The sequence below is a fragment of the Cyanistes caeruleus genome, chromosome 2, assembly GCF_971803275.1.
Source record: "Cyanistes caeruleus chromosome 2, bCyaCae1.hap1.1, whole genome shotgun sequence".
Taxonomy (NCBI): Eukaryota; Metazoa; Chordata; class Aves; order Passeriformes; family Paridae; genus Cyanistes; species Cyanistes caeruleus.
Genome location: NC_141702.1, coordinates 18540205 through 18555654, shown reverse-complemented (window position 1 = coordinate 18555654; position 15450 = coordinate 18540205). Strand labels below are relative to the sequence as shown.

The window sequence follows — 15450 nt, the reverse complement described above, 5'->3', positions numbered from 1 at the left end:
AAAACTGTAGAAAAAAATATTTTAATTTTTGAAGGGACCATCTCTGCATGCAAGTTCCACTGTAGCAAAAGCTGAGATGCATTTCTTTTAAATGTAGAGTCCATTTCTACTGGTATAGATAGCCTGTGCAATTATGTAAACTAGAACACTATTTTGCCAGCTTTAATCACATTGAAAATCTCACACTACCTGATACTTTACTTTAAAAGCTAGATGCAACAGCCAATGAAAAGTCTCTTGTGTTTGAAAAACAAAAATCCATTGAAATGCTTTGAAAATAATTCTTTTTTATTCAGCACCAGAATTTCCAACACCAGTTCTACAAGCGGTTCACTGCATTCTAAAGGGCACTTCAAAGCCTTTCCAAAACTCCCACTGAAACTGTGCTCCACCCTTTGCTTACTCCCCCTACCTCAACTCATAACTGTTCAGGAAAACAACAGCAATGCCATTACAGCCCACTAGAAGATTAAATTTTTAAGGACTGTGAGAGGAGAGAGAGAATAGAAGGAAGTAAAAAAATTCCTAAAGCACGATGGAATTTTTTTTGTTTTCTTTTGAACTCAGGCTTTCTGGGTACTTAAGGAATAATAGCTGTGAGGGTAATTATCATTCCTTCTAGAAGTGATAAGTCTTCCACACGTGCGGAAGAAATAAGGATGTGGGGTTTTTTCCAGTTATTAGTATCTTCAGCTAAAATGAAAAAAAAAAAGATTCTGTATGTAAGTAACCAGGTTTCTTTTGGAGTTTCTGTAGAAATGAGGATCACTGACATGTCATTTTTTCCCATCTAAATAGAAGCATTGCTGGAAGTTTGCAGCAGGAAAAAGACTGTGTCCATGTAAGTACTTCCAAATAATGTTTTACTAAGACTGCAGAAAAGGACCCCATATGTTGTTTTACCTACACAGCAGAAATGTGTCAGCCTGGGGGAGCAGGCCAGGGAGCCATCAACACATTTTCCTGGCTGACACCAGCACACAGCCAACTCTGTGTTCAAACTTACCTGTACATGCTCTCCAGATATTTATACAGAGCCTTGAGATGTACCTACCGACCAGCTTGCAAAATGTCAGTCAGCAGCTAAAGAGCTCTCTTGTCCTGGCAAAAAGATAAAGAAAACAAAAAATCCCAGAGCAGCCCACCAGACACTGAATTAAAGGGGGCAATAAGCAGGTATCATTCCTTCCAAAGGCTAACCCTGCTGATGGCTTACTTTAAGCACTCAGATCAAACAGATACTGAGGTTTTGAAGTCCTATTTAAACCCTGTGAAAATACAGAATTTAGAGAACAAATTATCTGAATCAGTTTCAAAAACCATACAGAATGTCTTCATAGGTTGTGTGCTTCACATGAAGACACGCAGCACTAGAAATAGGCAAAAGATACCTTAGAATGACAGATGAGCACTTGCCAATTAACTTATTTGACTGAAAACAGCTGCTGCTCTCTTTCCCATATCAGTACATCAGGTTTCTTGTGTGATTTTAGCCACACAAAATTTGTAACATAAGGTACTCCAAGACACTTGCATGTAAACACAACCCTTCAGCTTCCATGGAGTAGACCACCTCTAGGCTCACCCGCACCACTGTGCAGTCCCTTTTACTCAAAAGGGTCAAAAGGCGGCCGAGAGAAATCACTAAGATCATCTTTGCTACCCTACAGTCAACCAGAACAATTATTAACCACACTGCTTCTAAGTAGAGCCTGTTTTCAGAACACCTTTGCACGTTTTGTCCGAGTTAGTGCTTTCACCTCATCACAATTTTGTCAGTTTAAGGCAACACCCTGACAGCCCCTGAAAGGGTCTCTCACCTTCTGCCTGAACTTCTCCTATACCGCCTTAAGTTTACAGCATTTTTTTTAGGTCTCCACAAATCCTCCCACATCTTGGCTTCTCTTTGTCCCCAAAGGGTTTTCAAATGTTTGAAAGTACCGCAACATATCTCTCCGACTCGATCCTCCGGCTCCTTCTCTCCCTCTCCTCACACACCCGTGCGGGTTGCGGCGACCTCCCCTTAAAGGAGCGGCCGCAGAGAGGAGCGACCTTGCCAGCGTTACTGGGCAGCAGGAAAACGGCGCTACCGGGCTGACTTAGAGCCCGGTCCACACGGCGTGTTTGTTGTGCAGCGTCTCCACACGCGGCCTTGTCGCCGCTGTGCCCCGAACTGGCAACAGCGCACAGCAGTGGGACAAAGCAGCTGTTTCCCCAAGTCTCTGCTACAACACTGTCAGCGGAAAGTGAAATGAGGAGCTGGGGTTTGTTCAGAAATGTTCCGAAGCTGTTCATAGGGCCGTCTACCAGCCCCTTCATTGTGGTAAGGGTGAAGGGAAACATTCTGGAAGGGAGCAGCTATCCCTGGGGTTCCCTGTCCTTCCCGCTTGAACACTAAACTTACCTCCTACTTCACTTCACCTCGAGCGGCTGCACAGCAGAAAGCAGAGCAGAGCTCCGAGAATCAGCTGCGTAACTTGCATGTGAGCTCCAGCCCCGCTTGTCGGAGTGCCTGCCGGGGTGGTGAGGGCGAGGGAAGCCGGAGGCATGGCTCCATGCTGCCGGGGACCACGAGCATGGAAGGAGGCCGCAGGGCTGGGGAGCTGGCCTGCAGCCCCTCTGTGGGGCGAGGGCACGGCCATTCCTGCCTACGGCAGGCCCTTGCTTGTGTGTAAGAAGCTTCAACAGTCATCGAAGGCGGGTCTGGTCTGCCAAAACGGGGAAATGAGAAGAAATTCAGAGGCATGTGACATCCCTAAGGAGTTCTTGGAAATCCAGATGGAAATTCTTAATGCATGGAGTTGGCAGTGTGTCTGGTTGCAAGTTTACAGCACTTGTATAATTTTCACAGGTGATTTGTGCTTTGTGTTTTCCCACAGTAAAGGATCTGGAGTGAAAGGGTGTGACTTTTTCCTTGTCTCTGATGCCATGTGCCAGTAGCAGCTCGTCAGTGCCTATTTTAGTTTGCTGCAACTGTACCTCACATGTTGGTTTATGTATTATATAAGAGGCTACAGCTCCTTACAACTCTGGAACAAAAACAAGGAGGCATTTTCTACTAGGACCCAAATTTAAGTATTTATTTAAAGAGGCCTTCATTAACACACTTGCTCTCTTGTTTCAGCCAGACCCTGCATATCCTACCCCTGCCCATGAAGCCTAATGTGTTAAGAGCATGCTATTCATCTGACCATGTATCTTAGTGCCTCCTACACCAGGGATCCAAGGCACTTCAGAGAAAATCATTGGAATCATAGAATTATTAAATGGGCTGAGTTGGAAAGGATCTTAAAAATCATCTAGTCCCAACTCCTCCTGCCACAGGCAAGGACATTTTCCACTAGACCTTGTTGCTCAATGCCCCATCCAACCTAGCCTTGAACACCTCCAGGGATGGGGCATCCACCGCTTCTCTGGACAACGTATTCCAGTACGTGCCCACTGTGACAATAAAGAATTTCTAATCTAAGCTAAACCTACTGTCATGCAGCTTGAAGCCATTCTCCCTTGTCCTGTCACTACATGCCTTTGTAAATAGTCTCTCTCCATTTTTGCTGTAGGATCCTTTCAAGTACTGGAAGGCCTTAGGTAGATCACCTCAAAGCCTTCTCTTTTCCTGGCTGAACAACTTCAGTTCTCAGCCTTTCCTCATAGCAGAGGTGCTCCATCCCTCTGATGATCTTGGTGACCTCCTCTGGACTCACTCCAACCAGTCCATGTATTTTGTGTGCTAGGGGCCCCAGTGCTGGATGCAGCACTCAAGGTGGGGGCCTCATGAGAAGAATGCTTTCACACCCTAGAAAAAGATATCTTCATTCAGTAAAGTTCACTGAATATTCAGAAAGATCCATTGGCAGCTCTGGATTTTAGAGAGTACCTTAGATTTAATTTTCAAGTGTAAAGGTCTTGATTCAAAGCTTTGTTAAGTTCATTACAATCTTTTTTTTTCTAGCAGGCACAGGATTAGTTTAGCTCTTAATTTAACTGACTGACCATCCTGATGTCAGGTCACAGATCCCATTTAATTCTGACTTCCACTTTCCCTACTTAATCCCCTCATTTGTGAATACTTTCAGCAGTCAGGAGTTAGACATTCATGTTTGTGTTGAGCTGATGCCAGCTGTATGCCAGGGTCCTACCAAGCAGCTCTGCTATTCCCCCTCCTCAAGTGGACAGGAGAGGAAGAAAATAGAGCAAAAGATTCAGGGTCAAGATAAGGACAGGAAGATCACTCAACAATTACCATCACAGAAAAACAGACTCAACTTGGGAACATTCATATAATTTATTACCAATTGTTCTGTTTTAATCCCAGCTGGCTACTAAGCCCCACAGTCACTTGCTCACTCCCCCACCTGTGGAAGGGGGGGGAAGAATTGATAGAGTAAATATCTTATACATCCAAGAGATGCCCAGATAAAGAATGTAAACAAATTCCACTTAGCAATGCCAGTTTGACTATTCATATAATGGTAGATTTACCAGGGTTTACTTAGAATTCAAATCAGATACCAAATTCAGGTAACATATAGTAATAATTGAGTATGCATCTCAACTCACATAGAACTCTGTTGGCTTAATTGTTGAACCATAGCTCTGTCCATTTTTTTTTTTTTTTTTTTTTTCACTGTGTGGGAAAAACAACCAAAATTTTTATCACAAAGCTAGAAACCTCTACCACAAAATGTCAGTTGCAAAAGCAGCGAGTGAAAGAAAGTAGTCCTTCTTGAAGTCAGTAACATTTTGAAAATTAGTAAGAGAATTCCTAACATTAGTATCTTGTTTTTGATATGTTAAATGAATTGTCATTTTCTGTTGTGTTTCCTTTGATTTCCATCTGCAAAGAGTATCAGCTATGAAATAAAGGAACAGTTCTGAGCCTTTATATTCAGTGAATCATACTCAGCTCTTATAAATGGACAGTTTTAATCAATATTAGGAGGGAATAAAGCAACGGAGTAACTGTATCTTGCAGCAAAACCTGAGGGTTATTACGTCTAGGCAGGATGCACAAGATCAAAGCATTCAAAGAACAGGGAATGTGGCAGTTTTAGGTGCACAGTGTCTAAAGGCCATTTGTGTTGTGTTGCTGGTTTTTATATATGCCCAAGTCAGTAGAGTCAGTATAATTTTATACCATTTGTTCACTCAGTAACATTTGACTTACTGCTTTGGTCATTCTGCCAGGCATTGGTGTAATTTTTAATTGCAAAAGAATGATGGAGGTCATATCAGCCAAATGCAGATAGTATTTTTGTTTTTTAAGGTGGGAAGCAGTAGCTCATTAGCTAAGTAGGAAGCAAGATGGTCTGTGAAAAAGACTGTTGGATACTTAAAACAACTCCTGAACTTCCTTTTTGGCTCTGGCACTCAGATTTGAATTGCTTTGGTGATGTGAGCAGCCATAAAAGTGACCTAGTAGAAAGGTGACAAATACTGAACAAAAGAAACTATTGGCTGAAAAATACTGACATTTTTGAAAAGTGCAGCTGGTCACTTTCAAGTACAGCCAGAGTATGTAGAAACCAGATATACCATGGATAAGCGCAAACCCTAGGGACTTTAATGGCAATTTATATAATCTGATAAGGTAGAAAATCACCTAGCTCTGAAAGAGCAAAAAACACCATCATATAATGGCTGTTACAGGCAAAAAGATGAAAATTAGTGGTTGTTCAAAGTAGAATATCCTACACTATTTCAGTGTTATAAAAAGGACCTATTTTTTATTCAAAATGGAGCCTCTTGGTCTCTGAGAACTTTGTGGTTGAGTCCCACATGAACTTTCTATCAGTCTTTGGGCTTTCATTGGGAACACCTGCCTGATTCCACATGGATCAGTTTTGAAGGGAGATTATTTCCTTATTGGTTCAGTCCGTCCTCTGCTTTTTTGGGGTGAGTAGATCCCTCTGGGATCCCTCGACCCTCTCTTTGGATAGTGCGTCCCCTTTTGAAATCTGTCCAATTCACTTCTCATTGATATAATATATATTCTTATAGGTAACCTTTTGTATCTGCTGTTAAACTGCTGGTATGCTTGTTCCACAAATAGTAAGTTGTAGTAACCTGTAGTAGTGTTTGGTTATTCCTGTTACTGGTTATACTACAATATTGATTGATAACATATTATGGATTGATATTAATTATTGATTGCTAACAGTAATTTTTAATAGTTTGTGTATATATATTTACAGATATTCATTTATTAATTACATGGATTTCATTAATGGCATGGGTTTCCTAGTAACAATGTGTGTGGTATTTGTGGTACTTTATTACAAAGTAGAAGAATTTAGAGGATAAAGCCTTCATGTGGTTGTGTATTACAGGACCCTATGAACCTACACTACACACCCAAAGGCCAGGTAACCCTTTAGGTTGAGATGTTTGCAAAAATCACTTAATGTCTTATGGTCCTTCCCTCTTTCTATTAAATTGGTCAAGTTAAAACTTTGTAGGCTTCCAACTTTCTGTGTAAGTCTTCCTTCCTGACTTTCTATACCATGGGAAAGGGAAGAAAATTTTCATTGTGCCATCTATAGAGAAGAACAAGTAGAGAATAGTTTGAATACTAGACCTTATAATTTACATTTTGACCCATTCCTTTACAGAGGAAAAAGACAGTACTTCACATGGTGAGACTTCAGATGTCTCTCTTCTGGAACAGAATTGTGTACTGACATTTTTCTGTCTACTATGAAAATGTTATTTGTGTAGAATGACCTACTACGTATAACATTTTCATTTCCCAAAAGAGGAAACAGAGAAAGAAATACCACATCTCAATTAAATATTGATAAAACCCAAGGAATAATATTTACTGTAAAAAAGAAAATATTCTTAAAGTAACAGTGGAATAGAATAAGATCACACAATTAAGTTTATACATGCAAGTAACGTGTAAAGTCCTTCTCTTCTGGTCAAAGATTTTTTTTCTGCCAGTTTAATTATAATGGCATTGATCAGATTACAATGATTTCTTTTGAAAGAAATATGGCTGTGCTAATGATCTATCAGAATAACAGTATTCAAAGCTCATATTTATCATATGTTAAGAGAAGGTATGGGGTTTTTTTTAATATCTTGCATCTTCATTAAGTATTGAAAGTAATGAATTTTATTATTCAGAAACCTCTTTCCTACACATGTTCACTTCACTAAGTTTTCTTCTGTACAAATCAGTCTAATAAAAATAACAGAGCTGGTGATGTTTTACCTCTACATTTGTCTCACATTTCAGGAACTGTGTGGTCCAGAAGATGGTGCACTAGCTGGTGAGAAGTTTACACTTGGGCTTTTTTAAGGACTTGCTGCAATAAATTTTCTTGTTGCTGTTTCCCCTCTTTCAATTGTCGAGTATTTCAAGTTTGGGACAGATGCATTCTGTTACGTTTCTGTAATCCCTGGCACAATTAGGATTTCATGTTATTTTATATATGTAATAGAATTTTAAAGTTAAAAAACACAAATCAAGTAGAGGCAAGCTATTTTACATTTTAAACTTGATTATGGCATACTAGTGTAAAAGATCATGCAGGTATGAGGCAAATACATTGTATGAACCATTGGATCTTTGCCATGGATTCAGTACATACCTATGGAATTTGCAAGTCTGTGTGTTCGTGTGAAAAGTACAGGATCAAAGAAGCTGTAGAGCAAAGACTGGGAACCACAGGACATGATAAAATTGGCAGTGTTCATCTTGAGAAGCAGAGAGACATTGAAAACAATTGGAATTAAGTTACCAGAGAAGATTTTAAAGGGTATTAAGTACACATAACCAGTGTGAGAAAAGTTCTTTCCTTTTGATAACTGTAGTAGATTTAGTACTTTGTTTTTCATTAGCATTTTGCTGTAAAGAATTTCTTTATTGCATTAAGGAATGTAACCTTATAGGCTAACTTTAGCTAAGGTAGGCTTTCTTCCCAAGCCTCTATTGACAAATGGTTCTTCTGAAGGGCAGTTCAGGGCCTACTTCATGTGCTTTGCATTAGTTTTCTGAAGGACCCTTTTTCTCTCCATTGACTTGGCTCTGGAAAAAATCAGTTAGAGAGAGCTCGGCAATGTAAGTTTAGTCTTCAGTGAATACATGGAAAACCCTGTTACCGTTCAGACTATGATTCAGAATAAGTCTTTTTAGGTCACATTATTTATGAAATTTTTTTCTGAGTTTTCACAGCTTGATAACAGTAAGATGTGCTCTTGGAATCAGCCATCTCCCACCCCCTGCAAGCGTTATGCAGATCTCACAGACACTAATATTGGGCCTCAGTTCTTTTGCCATCTGCTTCAGTATCCGTTTTTCAACAGACTCTGAAGCACATCAGCAGTATTTGATTGCTATCTGCTGTGCAGTTGCAGTGGTCCTGATAGCAACCACTAAATGCCATTTCCTTATCCTAATCTTTTCACTGACACTCCATTGACAAAAAGCTGTGTAAGAAGGAGTTTATTGGAATCAAAACCAGATTTATCTGGGACCCCTTATAAGAAGGAAAAAAATGCTGAAAATCGTGAGTTCTAATTTTGTATGATTTTTGTATGATTTTGTTCCTCACCTAGGAAAATCTTCAAAATAAAACAGTGCCATACATAACAATGCCCTGCTGGACATGGCATTACCCTGTGGCAAGAGATATTTATTGTCTGAGAGTATCTTGCCCAGAAGCTCTTCAAGGTAAAGCAGTAATATCCATTGCAATTATGTAATTATGTTACCTTGATTTATAGGCACTTGGATTTACTAACGAGACTCAGAATATATTCAAACACTTGGTTGGGCATGTACTTCTAATGATTGCAAGTCTTTGACTGAAACCACATGCATGAAAATCTATTCATATATGTTGTGGTAACATACATGTGGCACCTGTGAATATAGTAATGGCACAACCTCTTACATATAGACTGGGGAAATTATTAATATGACATCTTTTTCAGTTCTTTCATTCACTGCACATGAATAGATTTGGACATGAAATTGGGATTCAAAGAATATTTTCACTGTGGAGAGAGCTTTAAGATACCAAATAATTTGCTTTATGCTGTACATGGAACTGGGATATTGATTCTTGTCTTCAGTCAACAGATGATGTAATCACATAGATCATACAATATCATTTTCAGAAGAGCAAAAGAAACCTGTTGTTCTAGAGTAAGGTCTCTTCTAGAATCCTTTTAGAAATGCTGTGATAACTGTTAGAGAGCAGATGTAATTAGACAGGCTCTCTTTTTCTTCTGTAACCTTTCTGGTGCACATTTGAACACTACCCTCACCTATGATTAGAATTATTTTCCCCTATCACAATACAGATGAATTTTAGAGCAACTGATAATGGAAGATAAAATGAAACAAAAATTGACAGATACAGCCAAGCAAATTACTGAATAATATTTTGCGCACGATCCCGCAATTTTGTGAAAACATTTTGCCTAACAGAATTTTTACAGTAATCTTTCTTAATATGTTTCCAGCCATTGTAAGACTGCTTCCAGTCTTTGTCTTTAGCTACAGTTGTGATGTTCGTCTAATAATATTTAATATAGTGAGGCTAATTGCTACAGTAACAATTACCTTGATTAAACAACTTAGGCTTTGCATACCTGCTTTGCAAGATAAATATTCCTGGTACAAACCACTCTTCATTTCTTTTTACTGGATCTTCCAACTCTGAAATAGTATGTCAGCCTCTAATTTAGGCAACCACTAATCAGGCAGAAGACCGTTTACAAGTTGAACCTAGATTGATCAATGCACATGACATGTCAATTGAGTTTGTACTGTGGATGTTAACTTGAACATTTTTGTGCCTTTCTCCTCCTTTTATCACTACCTAAATTTAGATGCTGTGTTTCACTGCAAGGTAAAGGAAGGAACAACAATCCATTCTAAAATTCCTGTGCAGAGATAAAGTTAACCCAAAACGGAATTGCACTTCAGTAATCTGACTGTATGGATAACAACAAAGGTGTTGGACCATAACTGTACATATTTCACAGCAATAGAAATCTACAGTTTGCCTAATACCCATTTAAAAATAAATGTATCATTTAAAAAGTTTGCAAGACTCTATCTACAGGTTTGTTTTAGTGAAGTATTCTTTCTGTACTTTGAAGTGGAATTCAAATATAATGCTAAGTATTTGGTGAATCAGTACCAGTGAGAGTGACTGTTATTATCTCCAGTTGTACTCAACTGTCCAATAGAAACAAATCTGCTGTATTGCTTTTGTAGACTCACAGCCATTTCTCATCTCTTTAAACTTTTGTTCCTTCAATTAAGGTAATATTCATCAGTAAAAATGGTCAAAGTAATTCCATTTTTGTTAGGTTATATTATATTTTAAAATCCTGTCTTCAGATTTAGGTAGCAGCAGCACTGACTGGGAAGCAGCATTAAATACCTGCCAAAAGTTTACTTTTACATAACTTTCAGTGGAAGTCAAGAAGTATTGAGTATTGAGAATTGTCCATATATTTACTTTCGTGAGAGGAAGGATTTTTTAGAATACAACCAAACCATTGAAAACTATTCTGACCTGGCAGAATTTTCAAGCTGCTTAATAAAGCAGCCTAGATGAGGTGTGGCATCAAGCATATTCTCAAGTATTTTCATTTTCTTAATGGGTCCTTTTGGCCTAAAAGAAGAATTTCTATTTGTATGAGCCAGTAACCACAATATGCACTAGAATTTCTTGCATATCCTTTTATTTTCTTCAGACTTTGTTTGCTCTGTAGATACCACTGCAATTTAAATTTAGAATTAGTAGACTTCATATGTGCAGCTTACAACTAAACAAATTACATAATAAAGATACGTCTCAAAAATAAATCACATAAGAGAAAGAGTAAATTAAATCATCCTCCTTAGCTTTTTGCCACCTGCTTCTTCTCGAGGCTGTGTTGTTACACTGTATGGTTTTTTCATCTTGTATTTCCCCTTGCAGTTCTCTGTTAGCTGCATAAAGCCAGACCATGTCATCCATATCTTTTAATGACTTTTAGCTCAGACACTCCAAATACTTCATGATTGGAGGAAAGCATCCATGAGTTCTAGATAAATATTGTTCTAGTTATGACAAGTGAAACTATATGTGAAATATGGCTTATGATTCAATATTTTGCATGTGCTGATATCTGACTGAGAGTGGCATGGTACACTAGTGAGCCTCAGAGGGTTACGTTTTAAGCTTCAACCACAACAAAACTTGTTTAGCTTTTAAGTTTTCATTCAGGTCCTGCATGAGGAGCAACCATCACAAAAGAAAACACCAAAATACCTCTTCACATCTACCTCTTGTTAATGGCAGTTAAGAATAGGTGCCACCTCCATCAACTACAGGGCCAAGGGTTCCTCTACCCAGCCACTAGATCACAGCCTAGAAACTCAGGGGTCTCCATCCCAAGCTTATGGATGTATCTACTTCTTTCTCATTTGCAGGTTCAGCCAGTAGGCTGAGCATGTGTTTTGGAGACATGTGCAGTCACACAGAAAAAAGAGGCAGAGCTGGCTACATGTACTGCCACAGACCCGGTACTGCCTTCTACAGCACCCACATGTGACACTGACAGGACTACAGCCAAGTCCTCTTCTTCCTCTTGAGCTGCTATGGAGTCAAATTCACTAGCTGAAGGCATGTGTGTCCCCACTCAGTATACTCACAATTAGACGCACATGTGGAGGTCCCTCATGGTGCTGTAACTAGGAATTGTCAGGGGCACTGCTTAAGTATGGTCTGAGAAAGCAAACAGGCCAGTCATAGTTCTACCATATTATTGCATTAACAGTAAGCTATTCCAAACTCAATCCATGCTAATAATAATGAGTGGCATAGGATAGGCTTGAAGTCTGCTTTATTTTGCTTAGACCAAATCTGTAAAATTAAATGTTTATATTTATATTCCATAATCAGGAACGTATATGTTTGGCAGTTTGTTTGTTGTTGTTTTTGTTGGGTTTTTTAAATACCAGATTGAAAATGTAGGTTTTGAATAATAAAACTATTACTTGAATAAGGAAAACCTACAGCTCTCTCTCCATTCACTCCATCTTTTCACCCTCAAATCTTCAAAGAGAGCTGCAATTCCAAATCTCAAATGCCTCTATTGTCTACACAGTGGGGATCTCTCATTGATCTCCTCAAAATTACTTCCTGTTCGCATCCTCATTCTGAGGTACAGCTAGAGATAACAGGCTGTGCTAGGGCAGTAGCCTTTCCTGAAGGCATGCTGTTCATAGGACTCAAACCTGTTCTCAAGCATAAAAAATACTGGTATAGAATATTAGTTTCTAAATTGTTCTGTCTATAATTTTATCACCGGTCTCACTATGTGAACTATTTGACCACTAGATATAAAGTCTTATGTAAAGGCACAATATTGCATTTTTTTTTCACGTGGTTCAGTTTTAATCAGTGAATAAACGGAAAAATACTTGAAGTTGCTCACATACAGACAACTGCTGCAGAATCTGGTAGACACATTCTCCATACAATACACCATGAACAGAAATGTGTTTAGCAATCCATTAATGGCAGTAGTTGATGTAACCACCCAGTCAAGAAAAGAAATATGGAAGCTAAAGTAAGCAACCTGAATCACTGTAAGAGCAAAAGGAAGCTTGCAGCTCCATACTATGCAATGCAAAAGTAGACATAAAAGAGCTGCTGCCTATTTTTTTTTGCCCTGCTGTAGTATGGCAAACAAGAAAGCCCTCGGTGTTGTAAACAGTGTTTCTCTCATGCTGAGATTGACTTTTCCAGTCATAAAAAACATTTGCACTTTTAAAGGTGATGTAATCACAGACATAGAATCAGTAACAGGCAAATGAAGAAAGAGAGGACATGGTTTCTACAGGTGTAGAGAAAACTGTACATAGCCGAAAGTAATTTTGGCATGTTTTTACAGGTGTAACACTGAGAAGGAAACTACTGTGTATGTTGTTATCCTTTATTGCTGACAAGAAGTTTTAGCTGCTGATCTAGGTAACCAGATTTGTTTGTCTCCTGGATAAATGAACCATAATGCTATCACCAAAACAATTAAATATTGAACTTTGGGGAGAAAAAAGATTCTACCTCCTGTATCTTTCTGTGTTGTCAACATGATCTCTTCTTATGTATATCTGTCTGTGTACAAAAATCTTCCTTCTGTCAATATTTTGTTGTGTGGCTTGGAGTAGATCCCATACTTCAGGAGGGAATGAAATCCTTCCCCTGCTACTAAGAGTGAGAGTCTTCAGTAGGGTCAGGAGTTCATCCTGCATCTAATATTCTGAAACTGAAATGAAGACATGGATGTAACAGATCCCTGCCTCCTTCACAAGAGTATCGGAAGTTGAAGTGTGAGTAGTTTCCCTTCACAGAAATTAATGAGTTTTTTTAAAATTAACTTTATTTTTGTCAAAGCATAAAGTCTAAACACAAAAATTCTAAAAAAATTCTAAAAAAAAAAAAAGTGGTTTTTTTATCATGAGAATTGCCTAAACAAAATGAACCTTTCCATCTCAACCTCTAGTCATATTTTCTTTCAGTAGTTAATCCCTACTGATAAACTAGTATAAGATGGTTTAATTACTTTCATAATACATTTTGCATATACTTTCTGAAAAAAACTTATTACTTTAATGAAGTCTGAATCAACATAATTTCAGGAACTTACTAAAGTTAGCTACTCATTCCTTTTTGGACTAGCTGAATATTTTTTACTGAGTGTTCATAAATAACAGCAACAGCAGCAACAACAATGACAATTATAACCATTATTACAATTATTAATATTGATATTTTCATATTCATTGTCTTCAACATCATCAACATTGTATTAAATTTTGTGGCTTTTATGGAAAATTTTATTTTTCAAAAGCTAAAAGTTTCCTTTCACTGAAATTAATATTTTTCAAAAAATATAATTTACCTATTTACCTATTTATGAGACAAGGGTGAAGAAAATAATATCTATCTAATGGGGAATGTATGGTCCTTTATGAACTACATTCTCAGGCCAGAATACATCTTCAGAAATGTACCAATGAAGACATGGGACTATGATGAGTCATAGGACAGGAGAGTCTAGAATTAATAGAAAGAATGGTAGCGTAAAAATTGAACAAGGAGCTTGAATCATTCAAATGCAGGTACTTGGGGGTTTGTCACAATAAAGGGGTATTTCTGTTCTTTCAACCACGTTAGTTATGTGGTTCTGTATGGATTGTAGCTTCTTTGGGTCATACATCTAGAATACTTATTTCTCCTTAAAATTACTTCAAATAATACATCTTTTAATTGTCTTATTGTGGCTGATTGAAAGTTCTGAAAGATTACAACATTTGTTGAGTATACTATGGAGTGAACAGTATCTGGGAGAAGGTAAGCATAGCAATTTTCTGTTCTCTTCACTATGGTGAGTGTCCTGTCAGAAGAATCACAGAATGGGTTAAGTTGGAAAGGACCACAGTAGGTCATCTGGTCCAAACTCCCTTCTCAAGCAAGGTCATCCCAGAGCATACTGCACAGAATTGCAGCCAGATGGTTCTTGAAATCATCTCCAGTGAGGGAGACTCCACAACCTTTCTGGGCAATCTGTTCCACTGCTGGGTCACCTGCACAGTAAAGAAGTCCTTCTTCATCTTCAGGTAGAGCTTCTTGTGCATCAGTTTCTGTTTGTTGCCTCTTGTTCTACCTGTCCTATTAGGTGTCCTATTAGATTAGATGGAACATTTAAAGTGGTATTAGGACAAGAAACTAATGCATGCAATATAAATATTGAGAAAGACAAAATAGAAAAAGAAAACATATGTACTAGGAAAGTAAATAATAATTTTCTAAGTTCAAGATGACCATGAAGCTAGAATGCTAGAACAGTTGAACGATATGGCGTTCATAATATTTTTAGCAGATAAAATGAACAATTCGTCTTCATTTATCCACATTTTAAAAAAGCATTTGCAAATTTCAGGGAAAATAGGAAGTTCCACAGGACGTGTTAGAAACAGAGCAGAGAAACTGTAGAGTTGTTAAAATATAATAAAGAAAACCAGAGCATGAAAAAATGGTTCCAGAGTGAATCCATCCTCCAGAATGAACAACAATAATAAAATAATAAAAAGCATAAAATTATACAAATTCATGGTATTGTTTTGGTAAATCTCAGAAAAAATACCTGGAGGCTTTCAGGAAAGAAGCAAAAACTGTGAAGGAAGGAGGTAGAAAACTTTTCTTTCTTTTTTCAATTCAGATAAGCATAGCCACTGTTCTGTAGTTCAAAACTAGTACTCAAATTGAGATTGTAGGACTGTGACCTTATAATGTCATAAAATGTAAAGGACAGGAAACAAAGAAATAGATCATAACAGTAAATAGTTTGAAATATTTGCCCCCCTCTGTTAATTGATGCACTATCATTTCCATTACTTTTTCTCATCCTCATTTTAACAGCTTTTACAGCCTCCTT

At 38.0% G+C, this 15450-nt stretch overlaps 2 protein-coding genes and 2 long non-coding RNA genes across 5 annotated transcripts in view; 1 reads left to right on the top strand and 3 right to left on the bottom strand.

Moving 5' to 3' along the window:
• Nucleotides 1-2319, bottom strand: part of LOC147654652 (uncharacterized) — a 43437-nt gene extending 41118 nt beyond the window's left edge. Inside the window, exons 1-2 of the mRNA XM_086875949.1 lie at nt 1942-2319; nt 1007-1101 (exon numbers count right to left, since the gene is read on the bottom strand). Of these exons, the coding sequence (XP_086732075.1) occupies nt 1084-1101; nt 1942-2319 (396 nt within the window). The 3' untranslated portion in view covers nt 1007-1083. The remainder of the gene's footprint in view (nt 1-1006; nt 1102-1941) is intronic.
• Nucleotides 1-2578, bottom strand: part of MYT1L (myelin transcription factor 1 like) — a 333945-nt gene extending 331367 nt beyond the window's left edge. Inside the window, exon 1 of one of the 2 annotated variants that reach the window (XM_086875948.1) lies at nt 2405-2578. The gene's annotated coding sequence lies outside the window, so the exon portion shown is untranslated. Of the gene's footprint in view, nt 1-1820; nt 2116-2404 lie in introns of those variants that run through there. The other variant, XM_086875946.1, reaches the window with a different exon arrangement.
• On the top strand, nt 2241-7337 carry LOC111925922 (uncharacterized). The gene is made up of 2 exons (XR_002862578.2): nt 2241-2323; nt 2428-7337. It is a non-coding gene; the product is annotated as an uncharacterized LOC111925922 (long non-coding RNA).
• A 1230-nt stretch (nt 7338-8567) lies between these two features.
• The window catches only part of LOC111925923 (uncharacterized), a 39033-nt gene continuing 32150 nt past the window's right edge, over nt 8568-15450 (bottom strand). The window contains exon 5 of the long non-coding RNA XR_015282798.1: nt 8568-14696. This is a non-coding gene — a long non-coding RNA (uncharacterized LOC111925923). The remainder of the gene's footprint in view (nt 14697-15450) is intronic.